The sequence below is a fragment of the Sapajus apella genome, unplaced genomic scaffold (assembly GCF_009761245.1).
Source record: "Sapajus apella isolate SASKATOON/1434 unplaced genomic scaffold, GSC_monkey_1.0 scaffold139, whole genome shotgun sequence".
Classification (NCBI taxonomy): Eukaryota; Metazoa; Chordata; class Mammalia; order Primates; family Cebidae; genus Sapajus; species Sapajus apella.
Window position 1 is genome coordinate 2,539,849 of NW_022437079.1, and position 16,122 is coordinate 2,555,970.

The window sequence follows — 16,122 nt, forward strand, 5'->3', positions numbered from 1 at the left end:
AGTGCTGGGATTACAGGCATGAACCACCGCGCTCCAGCCCAGTTTACTTATTTAAAGGGGACAATTCAATGTTGCGTGTTCACAGAGCTGCACAACCATCACCACAAGCAATTTTAGATCATTTTCATCACCCCAAAAAGAAATCTCTTAGCAGTCTCTCCGTATTTCTCTACTGATGCTCTCCGCTCTAGAGAGTCTGTCTTTCCCTCTCAATTTGCCTGTTCCAGGCATTGCATATAAATGGAATCATAAAATAGGTGTTTTTTTCTGTCTGCCATCTTTCATGAAGTATAATGTTTTCAAGATTCATCCATGCATGTATCTGATGTTCTTTTATTGCTGAATAATATTCCGTTATATGGATATGCCATATTTTGATTGCAAGTTGATGTTTCTACTTTTTGGCTCTTATAACTAATGCTGCTATGAACATTCTTGTGCAAGTTTTCATGTGGACCCGTGTCTTCGTTTCTCTTGGTTATGTACCCAGGAGTAGAATTGCTGGATCGTGTGGTAACTATAGTGAACGTTTTGAGAAACTGCAAGCTGTTTTCCAAGTGGCTGCACCATTTTACATTTTCGTCAGCAGTGTATAAGGATTTCGGTTTCTTCACACCTCTGCCATTAACTAATCTGTTTTTTTGATTAAAGACATTTTAGTGGGTGTAAAGTGGTATCTCATTGTGGGGTCATCCCCCCCAGCTCCCGAGACTGAGTCTCACTCTGTTGCCCAGGCTGGAGTGCAGCGGTGTGATCTTGGCTCACTGCAATCTCTGCCTCCCAGATTCAAGCCATTCTCCTGCCTCAGCCTCCCAAGGATTACAGGTGTCGGTCGCTATGCCCGCTTAATTTTTGTTTTCTTAGCAGAGATGGGGTTTCGCTGTGTTGGCCAAGCTGGTCTCAAACTCCTGACCTCAAGTAAGCGGCCCACCTTGGTCTCCCAAAGTGCTGGGATTACAGGTGTGAGCCACCTCGTCTGGCTTATTGTGGCTTTGATTTCAATTTCCATAATGACTAATGATGTTGAGCATCTTTTCATGTGCTTATTGACCATTCGTGTATCTTTGAAGATCATAGGATTTTATAAGACCTCATGAGCACATAAATGAAAGTACGTTGAAAACTACAGAGTACTAAAAAGATATGAGGGGTTATTAAAATCACTGAGGCATGTAAGCAATTGGTAGTTTACCTTTTTATTGAACTAGAAATTAGGTGGCCTCATCATTTCATACCACCTGCCCACTTCTGCCACTTCCCCCAGATCAGATAAAAGGCTTTAGTTCAAAAGATTTGTCAGTTTAAAAAGTGCTGATGCTTAGCATGTTTTGTATTTCACATAGTTAATCCCTTACAGCATCCTGTCATCTGTGAGCTTTGTGTGTTCTTTAAATGGAATTGAGGAAAATAGTGATTGATTTACTCAAATTTATAGTGACCAATGATTAGCAAGTTTTCATTCATTCAGTAAATACTGTGAGCCATTCCATACCCATGTGAGTCAAAGTAATTTTCCCAACATGACGTTTTGTCTGTTTTTTTTTCCCCCTCTCTGTTTCTTTTAAGTAAATAACCATTTCAAAGCTAAATTCTGTGCTGTAGAAAGAAAGGGATTACAATTACTTGAACTTATTTTCTGACTCCTGGGGCAAGTCCAATTTGAAGGTTTTCTAATGCTTTGCTACTCAAAGTGTGGTCCCCAGACCAGCAGAAATGGTATTGCCTGGGTGCTTACTAGGCTTGCATCTCAGGACTTAACCTATACCTACTAAATCTCAATCTGTATTTTAACAACACAGCTGATTCATTGCAAATTAAGATTTGAGAAGCAATGGTTTAGAGCTTTTAATTATTTTCTGTCTTAATTGCTGGTTTCTCCCTCTCATTATCCTTTTTTACCATACCTCTTCTGAAACTCATATGTATAATTAGAAATCAGAGGTGAGCTATCAAAGTGATTTCATCAGAGTTGAGCTTTCTTATGCAGGTAGTAAGTGAAAAAACAAGGCAAGGCACGGTGGCTCACGCCTGTAATTGCAGCAATTTGGAAGGCCAAGGCAGGTGGATCACTTGAGGTGAAGAGTTCAAGACCAGCCTGACCAATATGGTGAAACCCCATTTATACTATAAATACAAAAATTACCCGGGCATGGTGGCACATGCCAGTAATCCCAGCTACTGGGGAGGCTGAGGCAGGAGGTGGAGGTTGCAGTGAACTGTGATCGCATCACTGCCTGGGCAACAGAACAAGACTCTGTCTAAAAAATAATAATAATAATAATACCTTTTATTTGTAGCTCTGTGATTGTTCGGAATTTTTAATCTGTAATCTGTTTTTTTCAATAATAGTTTGTTGGTAACACAGCATCTTATATGTAGTATCTACATTGCCAGTACAAAAGATGGCAGCTGTGTTTGCCAATACAGCTTTTTAAAACATTTACATGATTACATCTTGACCTTCTTTAAGTGGTAGACCCGTTGAGATTTATCATATACCTGTCATGGATGTTTTCCAGGGAAAAACAAAATATTTCAGGATCAGGCCTTCTAGTTGTTATTTGACTTTTTTTTTAGAGAGTCTTGCTCTGTTGCCCAGGCTGGAGTGCAGTGGCACCATCTTGGCTCACTGCAACGTCCACCTCCTGGGTTCAAGCAGTTATCCTGCCTTAGCTTCCTGAATAGCTGGGATTACAGGTGCGTGCCAACACACCTGGCTATTTTTTGTATTTTTAGTAAAGACGGGCTTTTACCCTGTTGGCCAGGATGGTCTTGAACTCCTGACCTCGTGATCTGCTCACCTCGGCCTCCCAAAGTGCTGGGATTATAAGCGTGAGCCACCACGCCCAGCCTATTCTTTGACTTTGTATGAGAGTTTATCAATTTCCTTTCCTTGTTTAAATGTCAGCTTACCTATGGGACAGTAACAGTTAGTGACTTAGATATCTAGGTAAATATACCCTATTTTAATTCCTATATTGGAGCCTTATCATCCATTTTTCACAGCTTCACTCTTACTTTTTCTCTACTCATCATTTTTTCATTTCTGGAAACTAAATGTTTAGATGCTCCCAGCTTATAAACACTTCTTCCCTTGTCCATACCCATGGATGGAATGTAGTTTTTCAGGCATGCCCACTGATTCACTTATCTTTTTATTCCACAGCCAGAGGAAATTCAACAGCAGATTGTTCGAGAGACTTTCCATCTAGTCCTCAAGCGAGATGACAACATTTGTAACTTCTTGGAGGGTGGAAGGTAAACTGTCAGCTTCATTTTTCTCCCCATGTATCCACTCTTGTGAGTGACCTTCACTGTTGCGTCTTCTGGCAGCACTCAAGTGTCAGGTGGTACTTGATGCAACTTTGACTGGTCTCAGTATGATCTGCTCAGGGAGAGACACAATTCTCTTTGGGACACAGTTTAGTTATTGTGCTTCTGATATTGCTCATGTAGATGTTGGGGCCCTGGAAGGATAGGCAGGAGAAAAGGTGAGAGAAGGTGGCTTTAGGTACCTCTGTCAAACTTGGTTGCCATTCACCTGGGAAGAATGGCGTGCTTCCAGCATTTGGCCTTCTTTCCAGTGGGCCCTTTCTTATTCTTTGACACAAGGCTTCTTTTTGGTGTGTTTAAGCTATGGGTATTAAACGTTTCCTATCTTCCGCAGTTTGATTGGTGGCTCTGACTACAAACTGATCTACCGGCACTATGCTACCCTCTACTTTGTATTTTGTGTGGATTCGTCAGAGAGTGAACTTGGAATCTTGGACCTCATCCAGGTATGTGTAGTCAGCTAATGATGGCAGCAGCTTTAGAGAGTTTGCACGGAATTTTTCAGTAACCAGCCTGTAGAACCTTGTGTCCATCTCCTTACTGATGTTGGTAAAAGTTGCCAGATGTCCACCAGATGGTGCTCTGGGACAGCTCCTGAGAAACGCTCAGCACTTTTATATTTGTTGGTTTCTACCTAGCCCTTGCACTGCCCTTAGTTTTCATGATTGATTTTTTTTTTCAGCTATCAAACCAAATGACATTTACAAATTTATACTTTTAGCTGGGTGTGGTGGCCGACAATCTGCCACTGCACTCTAGCCTGAGTGACAGAGTGAGACCCTGTCTCAAAAAAAAAAGCTCAAGATGTAGCATCACAAAATCTGGGTTTGACTCGTGAATCTATCATCTGAAAAGCGATATTAGGTTGTAGAATTCAAATGTGAGACTGTGCTTTTATAGAACTGTAAACTGTATGTAGCATAGAAATGTGCACATAATATGAGTTCATGTGAAAACGAAGGAAATATAGTGATAATGTATTTTTAAAATTGGGATGAAGTGCTTGCTTCAGCAGCGTATATACTAAAAGTAGACCAATGAAGAAAAGATTAGCATTGCCACTATGCAAGGATGACATGCAAATTGGTAAAGCATTCCATATTATAAACAATAAAGAAAATTTTTTAAAAGAGAAAAAAAATTTGGGACACAGTTATTAGAGAAAATGGACTGTAGAGATTTATATTAACACAAAAAATTGAATTTTATAGTTTAATGGAAATTTATTAAATATTTAGTATACATTGAATTTGGGAAGATCAGATAAGTAAAATGTAAAACTAATAGGAACTAAAAGGTTTGATCTTTGTATTTGTTTTTTAAGACAAAGTCTTGCTCTCAAACTGGAGTGTAGTGGTGCGATCATAGCTGACGGCCGCCTCCATCTCCCAGGCTCAACCCATCCTTCTGCCTCAGCCTCCTGAGTAGCAGGGCGTACAGGTGTGTATCGCCACACCTGGCTAATTTTTTGAATTTTTTTTTTTTTTTTTTGTTTTTTTTTTGAGACGGAGTTTCACTCATGTTACCCAGGCTGGAGTGCAATGGCGCGATCTCGGCTCACCGCAACCTCCGCCTCCTGGGTTCAGGCAATTCTCCTGCCTCAGCCTCCTGAGTCGCTGGGATTACAGGCACGCACCACCATGCCCAGCTAATTTTTTGCATTTTTAGTAGAGATAGGGTTTCACTATGTTGACCAGGATGGTCTCGATCTCTTGACCTCGTGATCCACCCGCCTCGGCCTCCCAAAGTGCTGGGATTACAGGCTTGAGCCACCGCGCCCGGCCCAATTTTTTGAATTTTTTAAAGATGAGGTCTCACCATGTTGTCCAGGCTGGTCTCAAACATCTGAGCTCATGCAGTCTTCCTGCTTTGGCCTCCCAAAGTGCTGGGATTACAGCCATGAACCGGTGCACCCAGCTGATCTTTGAAAAGACAATAAAAATAAATAGTTGGCCTAATTGACATAAAGAAGATAGAAGTCAGAAATGGAAAACATTGTTTTAAAGGGATGATATATATGTGGTTATATTACCAACATTTTTGAAATAGCTGACTACAAAAAATAACTACCCTGGCCTGGCGCCATGGCACATGCCTGTAATCCCAGCACTTTGGGAAGCAGAGGAGGGTGGATCACTTGAGACCAGGAGTTGGAGACCAGCTTGATCAACATGGTAAAACCTCATCTGTACTAAAAATAGAAAAATTAGCTGGGCATGGTGGCGCATGCCTATAATCCCCAGCTGCTTGGCCACTTGGGTAGCTGAGGCACGAGAATCATTTGAACTTGGGAAGCGGAGGTTGCAGTGAGCTGAGATCACACCTGCACTCCAGCCTGGGCAATGGAGGAAACTGTCTCAAAAATACAAAAACAAAAAACTGCCCGTATGAAATTAATATAAAGGTACTAAAATAATTGGATGAAATAATAGTCTTTTTTTTTTTTTTAAAAAAAAAAAAAAGAAGAAGAAAGAAAAAGAAAAGAACTGACTCCCTAATGGGCTCACAGTAACATTTTTTAAAGTTGAAGTACATTAAAATCTGTATATTATATTAAGTTATTTTTTAAACCTAGAACAAGGAATCCTACTACTTAAGCATACTTTATGGAGTAAATTGGTTATCATCCAAAAACCTAATTCTAAAAGGGAAGATGTTCATCAAATACTGTATATTAGTATTGGTACAAAGTTACTAACAGAAATCTTAGCCAACAATCTATTGAACCAAGGGATTGTGAGTCCTGGCTTTTTTTTCCTTTTGACTGTCCCATGAACAAGCACTGTGCCCTTAAATAAATCATCTAGGCTTTATTGGCCTTAAAGGTTTTTGTTTGTTTTTGTCTCTTTTGTGTGTTGGGTTTTTGTTTAAATATACAATGATACTAGATACTCTTTTCTAGCCCTAAATTTATTTCTTTAGCAGGAAAACTGCATACTATTAAATAGAATTGTACATTGTGCCCAAATAGTATTTATCCCAGGTTGGAAGTCAGTGTAACAAAGAAAAATTCAGAGGAGTGATTCTCTAAATACACTCTTAATCTGGAATAAGAAGCATTTTTGATTAAAAGTACACATTTATTAATATAACTTTACTTTTTGAAGAAATAAATATATTTATGTGGTTCAGAATTCAGAGGCACGCTGTAATTATACAGGTGGAATATCCCTTTGAAATTCTTGGGACCAGAAGTGTTTTGGATTTTGGACTTTTTCAGAGTTGGGGATATTTGCATTATACTTATTCTAAATCTGAAAGTCCAAAATCCAAAATGGACAATGAGCATTGCCTTTGAGTGTTGTGTCGGCACTCAAAAATGTTGGATTTTGTAGTGTTTTGGATTTCAAATGTTCAAACTGTATAGTGAAAAATATCCTCCTTCGTCTTTCCCCCAGTCATCTAGTTTACTTTCCTTGAAGCAACCAATTTTAGCTTCAGAGCCAAGAACCAGAGCCAATGTTATCTCAAGGGTGAAATCTGTAGGCATTTATGAATATTCTTGTTAAGGATTTCGTCCAGGTTTATTGGCTCATAGCTATAATCCTAACCCTTTGGGAGCCCAAGGCAGGGGGATCACTTGAGCTCAGGAGTTCAAGACCAGCCTGGGAAACATAGTGAGACCTAATCTCTATAAAAAATCAAGTGGTGTGCCTCTGTGGTTCCAGCTTCTTAGGTGGCTAAAGCCTGGGCAACATAATGAGACCTCGTCTCTATAAAAAAATCAGATGGTGTGCCTTGTGGTCCCAGCTTCTCAGGTGGCTGAAGCAGGAGGACTGCTTGAGCCCGAGAGGTTGAGGTTTCAATGAGCTACTTGGCTCTAGCTTGAGTGACAGAGCGAGACTCTATCTCACACACACAAAAAAGGAGTATCTTTTATTGCTTACTCTAATTTTGACAAACGTGTAGTGAGTGATATAAAAATAAATGCAGAAGTGACATAGTAAAGAGAGAGGTAAGTTATCACTGTAAGGTGGCCAAATTATGGACATAGAAAATCTTTTAAAAAAAATTATAAGAAATGATATGAGCAAAATTACAGAATATGAGATAAATCCAAGAAAATTTTCTATTTCTGAGAAAACAGAAAATTCATAATTAAAGAAGTCTCATTTACAGTAGTGATAAAGGATAGTGCTTGGAAATTAGCTTGGTATAGAACACTCGACATTGATTCCAATAAAATTATAAAATCTTAACGGAAAAACAAAGAAATACTTGGAACAAATGAAGCTACAAACTCTCCCCTGTTGGGAATAGTCGAGCAAAGATGACAGTAGTCTCAAAGATAGTGAGCAATACATCAAATGGAAAACCTAGTATAATTCCATCAGGAGATCTTATAGAACTCGATAAAGGCAAAATTTATTGGGAAAATAAGTGTCCAAGAAATGCAAAAGTAGATTTCCAGGGAAAAAGGACAGTGATGGGAGATTTGCTTTACTAGGTTTCAGAATATATCATAGTTACAAGCTGGGTGCAGTGGTTCACGCCTGTAATCTCAGCACTTTGGGAGGCTGAGGTAGACGGATGATGAGGTCAGAAGTTCGACCAGCCTGGCCAATATAGTGAAACCCTGTCTATACTAAAAATACAAAAATTAGCCGAGCTTGGTGGCACACACCTATAGTCCCAGCTACTTGGGAGGCTGAGACGGGAGAATCGCCTTAACCCGGGAGGTGGAGGTTGTGGTGAGCCAAGATCACACCACTGCACTCCAGCCTGGGCAACAGAGTGAGACTTCATCTCAAAAAAAAATAATAATAGTAATAGATACAGATGAATTGGTTATCTAGAAAATCCAAATCGGTTGGAAACAATTGGAACTAATAGAGTTCAGTAAGACGGCTGGATGCAAGTTTAACATACAGAAATTAGTAGTTTTCTGCCAAGCGCAGTGGCCCATGCCTGTAATCCCAGCTCTCTGGGAGGCCGAGGCTGAGGTGGGCGGATCACATAAGGTCAGGACTTTGAAACCAGCCTGGCCAACGTGTCTCTACTAAACCCTGTTTCTACTAAAAAGAAACCTCGCGAAACCCTGTCTCTACTAAAAACACAAAAATTAGCTGGGCACAGTGGCGCAGGCCTGTGGTCCCAGCTACTTGGGAGGCTGAGGCAGGAGAATCACTTGAACCTGGGAGGTGGAGCTGAGATTGCACCACTGCACTCCAGCCTGGGTGACAGAGTAAGACTCTGTCTCCAAAAAAAAAAGAGTAGCTTTTGATCTGTGCCTCAATATCTTGGTTTTAAAAAAAAGATATTAGTAACTTTCACTTAGCAATAATAAACTAAGGAATGTAATATTAAAAGCAGCCCATGCACAATAGCAAAAAGTTTCATAAGATACCCACAAATGTAAAATATGTATAAGATCTATATGAAAAAGACTTAAAATTCTGCTAAAAATATGAAAAAAAGAGCTATGTAAGTGAATATAACATACTCTTCCTGTTGAGAAAACATTAAAAAGTGTCAGTACTTCCAGATTATAAATGAATGAAAACCCAATCAGAATCCCAGTAAGATTTTTTCTTCAATTATGTTTTGTGTGTGTGAAATGTACATGTAGAAAAATATACAAACATGCCTATAGAGGATAAAGATGCCAGTAGAATGAACCCCTGTGTACCCGTCACCCAGAACATTACAAGAACCTTAGAAACTCCTCAGTGCCCCTCCTCAATTCTGCCCCTCTCCCTCATTGCATTTCTCAGACTTTTAGGTTGACCATTCCTGTGCTGCTCTTGATAGTTCTCCCATGTGATATATATCCTTAGAGTATATTTTGCTTGGTTCAGAAAAGCTAAGTGACAAGCACAAACTTAGCTGTGCAAGGAAAGGCTAATTTGCCACTTTTAGGTGAAGTCTCCCAAGAGAAGATAAGCCGAACAGAGTCTCCGGGTCATTGTGTGGCTTCCGTGTACCCAAGAGTTTACAAGAGCCCCTTCTGGGAAGTCAGAGGTCAAAGTGACTGAGTTCTGGAAAATTCACTGCTCACCACAGTCAGAGCATCAGGCTCTGGCTGTCTAGCTGGAACTCCACATTTTCTGATTCTGAGTTTTCCATGACTTACCTTTGTATGTCAAGAGTAGGTCAAAGCAGAACATTTCAGAGGGGTAAAATGAATGTTCTCAGTGGATTCAGGCAGCAGAATACCTAGGATATCAGACACTGGATACTTTGTTTCCTGTTTTTAAATTACCATGAATAAAACTGTAAGTTTATGCCAACAGTTGTGCCTATTCATACCCTACTAAAAACAGAAAGCCTGGGTCAAAGGGAATTAATATTTCTAATCATAATGCATGTCGCTAGATAGATATTTAGAAACAGTGTGTTGGCTGGGTGCAGTGGCTCACACCTGTAATCCCAGGACTTTGGGAGGCTGAGGTGATCGGATCACCTGAGGTCAGGAGTTCAAGATCAGCCTGACCAACATGCTAAAACCCAGTCTCCACTGAAAATACAAAAAATTGACGAGGCATGGTGACACGTGCCTGTAATCTCAGCTATTCTGGGGGCTGAGGCAGGAGAATTGCTTGAACCCAGGAGGTAGAGGCCGTGGTGAGCTGAGATTGCACCATTGCACTCCAGCCTGGGCAGCAAGAGTGAAACTCTGTCTCAAAAAAAAAAAAAGCAAACGTATGTTAATTTATAAAGCCTCCAGTAGTATATAAGTTTGTTTCCTCCCAACTCCAATACTGAAGTGTGTCATTTTAAATTTCTACTCAGATCGAGTTACCTCACACGTTTAAATTTTTATTAATCATGCTTCCTTTTTCCATGTCAACTTTCTATAATATAATTGAACCACTTGTCCAGTGAAGTCTAGATCCTGGCATATTTCATATATTCTAAGGTACACATTTTATCACACTTTAATAACTCTAAAATCAGGATGTGTATTATACTGCATGACATCTTACAATTATAATTGACAGCATTGTTTTCTTTGTTAGTAGATAAAATAATGGTTTGCCTTATAATCAACAAATAAGTAAATCTCTATGTATTTTGAATTTATTTTAAAACTCACCTATTTTTTCTAAACTATTATATTAAATGTAAATAATCCATTTTTACCTCCCCTTGTTGAAGAAACTGTAATGTACACTGTGTTAAGTTTAGAGTAAAACCCAAGCTTATTACAGCCTGTAAGCCCCAACATGGCTGGCTCCTTTGCCTCGCCCTCCCCTCACCGTATACCCTCATCCTCACCATGCTCTAGCCTTCTTGCTGTTACTCAAACACTAGTCTGTTTTCGCCTCCGGGCCTTTGTACTCGTTCCTCATTCTATCCCCTGGAATGCTGTCATCTAGGTTCTTCCACTTCAGCTCTTCGAATGACTGGCTTCTTTTATCATTTATGTCTCAGCTCAAGTTTTAATCCTTGGAGAGACTTTCTTGGCACTTTATCTGAAGTAACCCCATCACATCCTCCTGTTTACTTCCTTCAGGACACGTAGGACAATAGAAAATATCTTGCTTCTTTTGCCTCTTTGTTCTTCCCACACCCAGAATATAAACTGGGTAAGAACATGACTTGTTGACTGTGGCATCAACAACGGTATGTACCTAGCAGGTAGTCAGTCACCACACCTTTAATATTGGTTGAATATATATATATATATATATATATATTTTTTTTTTTTTTTTTTTTTTTTTTTTTGAGACAGTTTCACTTTTGTTGCCCAAGCTGGAGTGCAGCAGTGGTGCAATCTCGGCTCACTGCAACCTCTACCTCCCTGATTCAAGCGATTCTCCTGCCTCAGCCTCCTGAGTAGGTGGGACTACAGTAGGTGGCTCCCACCACTGCACTCAGCTAATTTTTACATTTTTTTTTCTTTTTTTTCTTTTTTTAAGACGGGGTTTCACCATGTTGGTCAGGCTGGTCTTGAACTCCCCACCTCAGGTGATCCACCCCCCCTTGGCCTCCAAAGTGCTTGGATTACAGGCATGAGCCACTACGCCCGGCCAATTTTTATATTTTTCGTAGAAATGGGGTTTCACCATATTGACCAGACTGGTCTTGAACTTCTGGCCTCAAGTGAGCCACCACCTCAGCCTCCCAAAGTGCTGGGATTACAGGTGTTAGCCACTGTGCCTGGCTATTTATTGTTTAAATATAGTTTCACATACCTAGTAAGACTAGTTATTTCCCTTGGTGGCAGTTGTTTTTCAATACATTCTCTGATATTTATACCAATTTGTTCATCCATATATATTCTCGAATAATTTGCAAATGTCCTAAAAAGTCTGTGTTGGATTATAATTATAAATAGAAGTTAATTACAGTAGCACTTCCCTCTTGTTTATTCATTTCTTCTTTCAAACCTTGCATTAAAGTTTCTTTTATTTCTTTTTATTTTTTGGAGACAGAGTCTCACTTTGCCGCCCAGGCTGGAGTGCAGTGGTGTGATCTCAGCTCACTGCAACCTCTGCTTCCCAGCTTCAAGCAATTCTCATGCCTCAGCCACCCTAATAGCTGGGATTACAGGGGTGTGCCACCACACCTGGCTAACTTTTGTATTTTTAGTAGAGAAGGGGTTTTCCCATGTTGGCCAGGCTAGTCTCAAACTCCTGACCTCAAGTGATCCACCCATCTGAGCCTCGAGAACTGCCCAAATCTTAAGTTTTATTGTTTTTATTCAAAAAAGGGTCTGGCGCAATGGCTTGCACCTGTAATCCCAGCACTTTGGGAGGGTGTGGCGAGTGGATCAGCTGAGATCAGAAATTCAAGACCAGCCTGGCCAACATGGTAAAACCCCATCTCTACTAATAATACAAAAAATAAAAATAAAAAATTAGCTGGGTGTGGTGGCTCACATCTGAAATCCCAGCTACTCTGGAGGCTGAGGCAGGAGAATTACTTGAATGTGGGAAGCAGAAGTTGCAGTTAGCTGAGATCACACCACTGCACTGCAGCCCAGGTGACAGAGTAAGACCCTGTCTCAAAACAAACAAACAAACAAACAAATTAGCCTGGGGTGATGGCATGCATCTGTGATTCCCAGCTATTGCCAGTCTGAGATTGAAGGATTGCTTGAGCCCAAGAGATCAAGGCTGCAGTGAGCTGTGATTATACCACTGTACTCCAGCCTGCACGACAGAAAAAGGTCCTGGCGCGGTGAGACCGTGTCTCAAAAATAAGATAAAAATAAGAATATTTTCAAATATATGCCAGTCGGATGGGTGAAAAAAATGCAAATTCATTGTTTTCACTAGAGTTTCCCTGAATAGTAGTGAGGCTGTGTATCTTTGGTATTTGGAAATGTCTGTGACATCTGTCCACTTTTCCAATGGCTCATTTGTTTATTTAAGTTGGATTTTTTCCCTAATTTTATGGATTTTTTTTTTTTGTTATATTTATTGCAAATATTTTCTCCCAGTCTGTTGGTCTTTTTTCTTTAGGTACATCTGCCAGTTGTTTTCTTCATAGCTCCTAAGGTACGAAAATATTTTCCAATAGTTTTGCCATTGTTGTTTCTTTCGGAGAAAGTCATTTTTGTTATTATCACCACCCAGCTTACTTGTGCTGGATTATGTACCAATGGCAAGATCTTCTAACGAACATCTGCATGACATTTCCTTTATATTTTAAAAGATGAGAATAACTATACAAGGTTAAGACAAAAGTACATAAGATAACAGACACCATAAAATACATGTATGAAATTTCATTCTACCTACAGCATTTTATGTTTGAAAAGTAAAATTCATGAACCGAAAATTACTGTCTTTTATAGTCCTTTCAGGTTTAACGGAAGTGAGTATAAACGTGATTACAATACCTATATCACTGATCTGATATTTATGAAGAAAATCTTATTTTTCGATAAATTAAAGCCAATGCAAATAGGAACAGGCTTTCAGTTTTTTGGTGGTGTTTTTTGTTTTTTTTTTTTGAGACAGAGGCTCACTCTGTTGCCCAGGCTGGAGTGCAGTGGCACGATCTTGGCTCACTACAACCTCTGCCTCCTGGGTTCAAGCAATTCTTGTGCATCAGTCACCTGAGTAGCTGGGGATTTCACTGTGTTGGCCAGGCTGGTCTCAAACTCCAAGCCTCAAGTGATCCACCTCGGCCTCCCAGAGTACTGGGATTACAGGTGTGAGCTACCATGCCCGGCCACGTTTCAGTTTTATAAGATAGAATTATGAACATGGATGTTGGTGATGGTTACGTGTTAAATGCTGCTGAATTCACCTAAAAAATCACTATGATGGTAAATTTTATGTTATGTGTATTTTACCACAGCTTACAAAAAGAAAGGAAAACAAGTCAGTGCGACACTCAATACTAACTGGAACACTAGCTCTTGGGAACGAGGACCTAACATCAGAACAAGAAGGTTCTAAGTTCCCAAACCTTCAAAGTGTGATCTGTTTCAAACTGCATCCATTTCCCACATTGAAGATGTGAAACCCAACCCCATTCCTCTTTTTGTGTGGATCTGTGATCTTGCCTTTTCATACTGAGCATCTAGATTTTTAAATACAGTACTTCCTATTGCTTCAAAGTCTTGTACCTTTCTTCATCAACTAAGCTACATCTAGCTTCATCTTCACCCTTAATACCCACTCATTTTCTATATATGACATTTTGGTCCTTGTTTCCCAAAGTCATATTTCAGCAGACAGGGAGTTTGCCCTGTTTTTCTTGCCTTGACTTTTTTTTCACCAAATGTCACTGGATTTCCGGCTGCTGTGTCACAATCCCTAGGTACAGCTGTTCAGTGTCTGCTGAAGCTGTTGCTTGCAGGGCTCCCATTTGAGCTGCCATAGCTACTTGAGTACTGGCATTCCTGATGCCAACAGGGCAGCAACACTGAGAACACGATCTCTAGTAACTGCAGCTATTTCTTTTCTTTGTTTTTCAAGTATTTAATTAAAAAAAATTTTCCCCAACACCTACCCCAACGATTTCTGTTTCTTGCTGTTCTTGTAATTTCGTTGCCTTTTCCAACCTCCCAGCTAAAGCTTCTTAGGCATCCATTGCTATGCCTCTGCCTCTGAAAAGAGATGCACTAGAAATCTGGCTAAACTTCTGCTGGATCTTCTTAGTTTCTCAGTGCTCTTCTTTTTTTCTTGACTTCTGCTTCATGTACTATTTCTGCTTCTTTCCTATGCGTGTCATTTATTTATTTACTTATTTTTCATACACAACACAGATGTAGTTTTTATCTTGAGCAGGAGCAAGATCTGATCCATGTTTTTTTGTTGTTTGTGTTTTGTTTTGTTTTTTTTGTTGTTGTTTTTTTTTTGTTTGTTTTGTTTTTTGTTTTTTTTGAGATGGAGCCTTGTTTCCCAGGCTGGAGTGCCACGGTGTGACCTTGGCTCACTGCAACCTCCACCTCCTGGGTTCAAGCAATTCTCCCACCTCAGCCTCCCGAGTAGCTGGGACCACAGACATGCACCACCATGCCTGGCTAATATTTGTATTGTCAGTAGAGACAGGGTTTTGCCATGTTGGCCAGGCTGTTCTCAAACTCCTGAACCTTAGGCGATTTGCCTGACTTGGCCTCCCAAAGTGCTGGGATTATGGGTATAAGCCACCGTGTCCATCCCATGGTTTTCTTTTCCTGCTTTTAGGACATGATTGTTCTTCTCTCTGCTTTTGGAGTGAGACTTCTTCTTTTCCCTCTTTTTACTCTGATGATGCCTTTCACAAGACCTCTATCTTGAGTAACTTCCGCTTCTTGATGGTTTTCTTTGTGTTTGTGTCTGTCCTCATCATTTTCAGATTAATTTATTTATTTATCGAGACAGGATCTCTCTCTGTTGCACAAGCTGAAGTGCAGTGGCATGATCACAGCTCACTGTAACCTGTGTCTCCCGGACACAAGCCTTCCACTACAGCCTCCCGAGTAGCTGGGACCACAGGCACACGCCACCACGCCTGGCTAGTTTTTGTGTTTTTTGTAGAGACAGGATTTTGCCATATTGCCCAAGCTGGTCTCAAACTTGTGAGCCCAAGCAATTCGCCCACCTTGGCCTCCAAAGTACTGGGATTACAGATGTGAGCCACCATGCCCAGCCCATTTTCAGAAGAATGTTCTTTGTCATTATGCTCCTCAGAAGTATATTTCTTAAAGGATTTGTTGTAGGATTCCTGACTCCTTGCCACATTATGAAATAGGCTTATTGTTTTCCTGCCTGAGTCCACAGTGTCTTCAATTCAGCCTCTTTGCCCATCAGCATGCTGTTTGTATTTTAGTCCTTCATTTTCTTTCCCATTTTCTTTCTCTTGACCTTGATTGTGATCTTGAATAATAATGTTTTGAGTCTCTAAGAAAAACAGATACATCTGACAGCTCTTCCCCTTCCCCACCCACCCTAAGCCACCACTATCTGGGCATGTCTTTTTCTGGTGCTAGTCCATCTTGTCCTGGATAACTAGCCTGTCTTGAGAACCCAGTCTTCATTTCATTAAACATCTTGAATGAAAACAGCCTTTTGGCACAGTGCTGCTGCCAAATACAGTCTGGCTCTACGCACATGTCTTCTGGCTGCCACAGTTCAGAGCTCAGGCCACTAGGGTGGCAGCTCCATTTCCTGCTTTTAACAGTACCAGCCACCTCAGAGCTTCGCCACACACTGACTAGCTCCTTCTAGGGTCCTGGATGGCACCCAGGGGATCTGCCATTGCTTTTTAAATTTATTTTTTACATTTAGCTCATTAATATCTATTAGGTGTTTTTATGTCTACATTGAAATAGGTAACTTTATTTTTCTCCCAAAGGATGACTGTTCCAGTGTTATCAGTTAGCTTGTCTTTACCCAACCTAAAACA

General features: G+C 40.3%; 1 protein-coding gene and 1 non-coding gene across 3 annotated transcripts in view; both read left to right on the top strand.

Annotated features, from left to right (window-relative positions):
* The window catches only part of AP3S2 (adaptor related protein complex 3 subunit sigma 2), a 68,324-nt gene that overhangs the window by 1,639 nt on the left and 50,563 nt on the right, over positions 1-16,122 (top strand). For both annotated transcript variants that reach the window (XM_032263883.1, XM_032263884.1), the window contains exons 2-3: positions 3,167-3,258; positions 3,668-3,779. In XM_032263883.1, the coding sequence (XP_032119774.1) occupies positions 3,167-3,258; positions 3,668-3,779 (204 nt within the window). The remainder of the gene's footprint in view (positions 1-3,166; positions 3,259-3,667; positions 3,780-16,122) is intronic.
* On the top strand, positions 4,333-4,439 carry LOC116540419. The gene has a single exon (XR_004264434.1). It is a non-coding gene; the product is annotated as a U6 spliceosomal RNA (small nuclear RNA).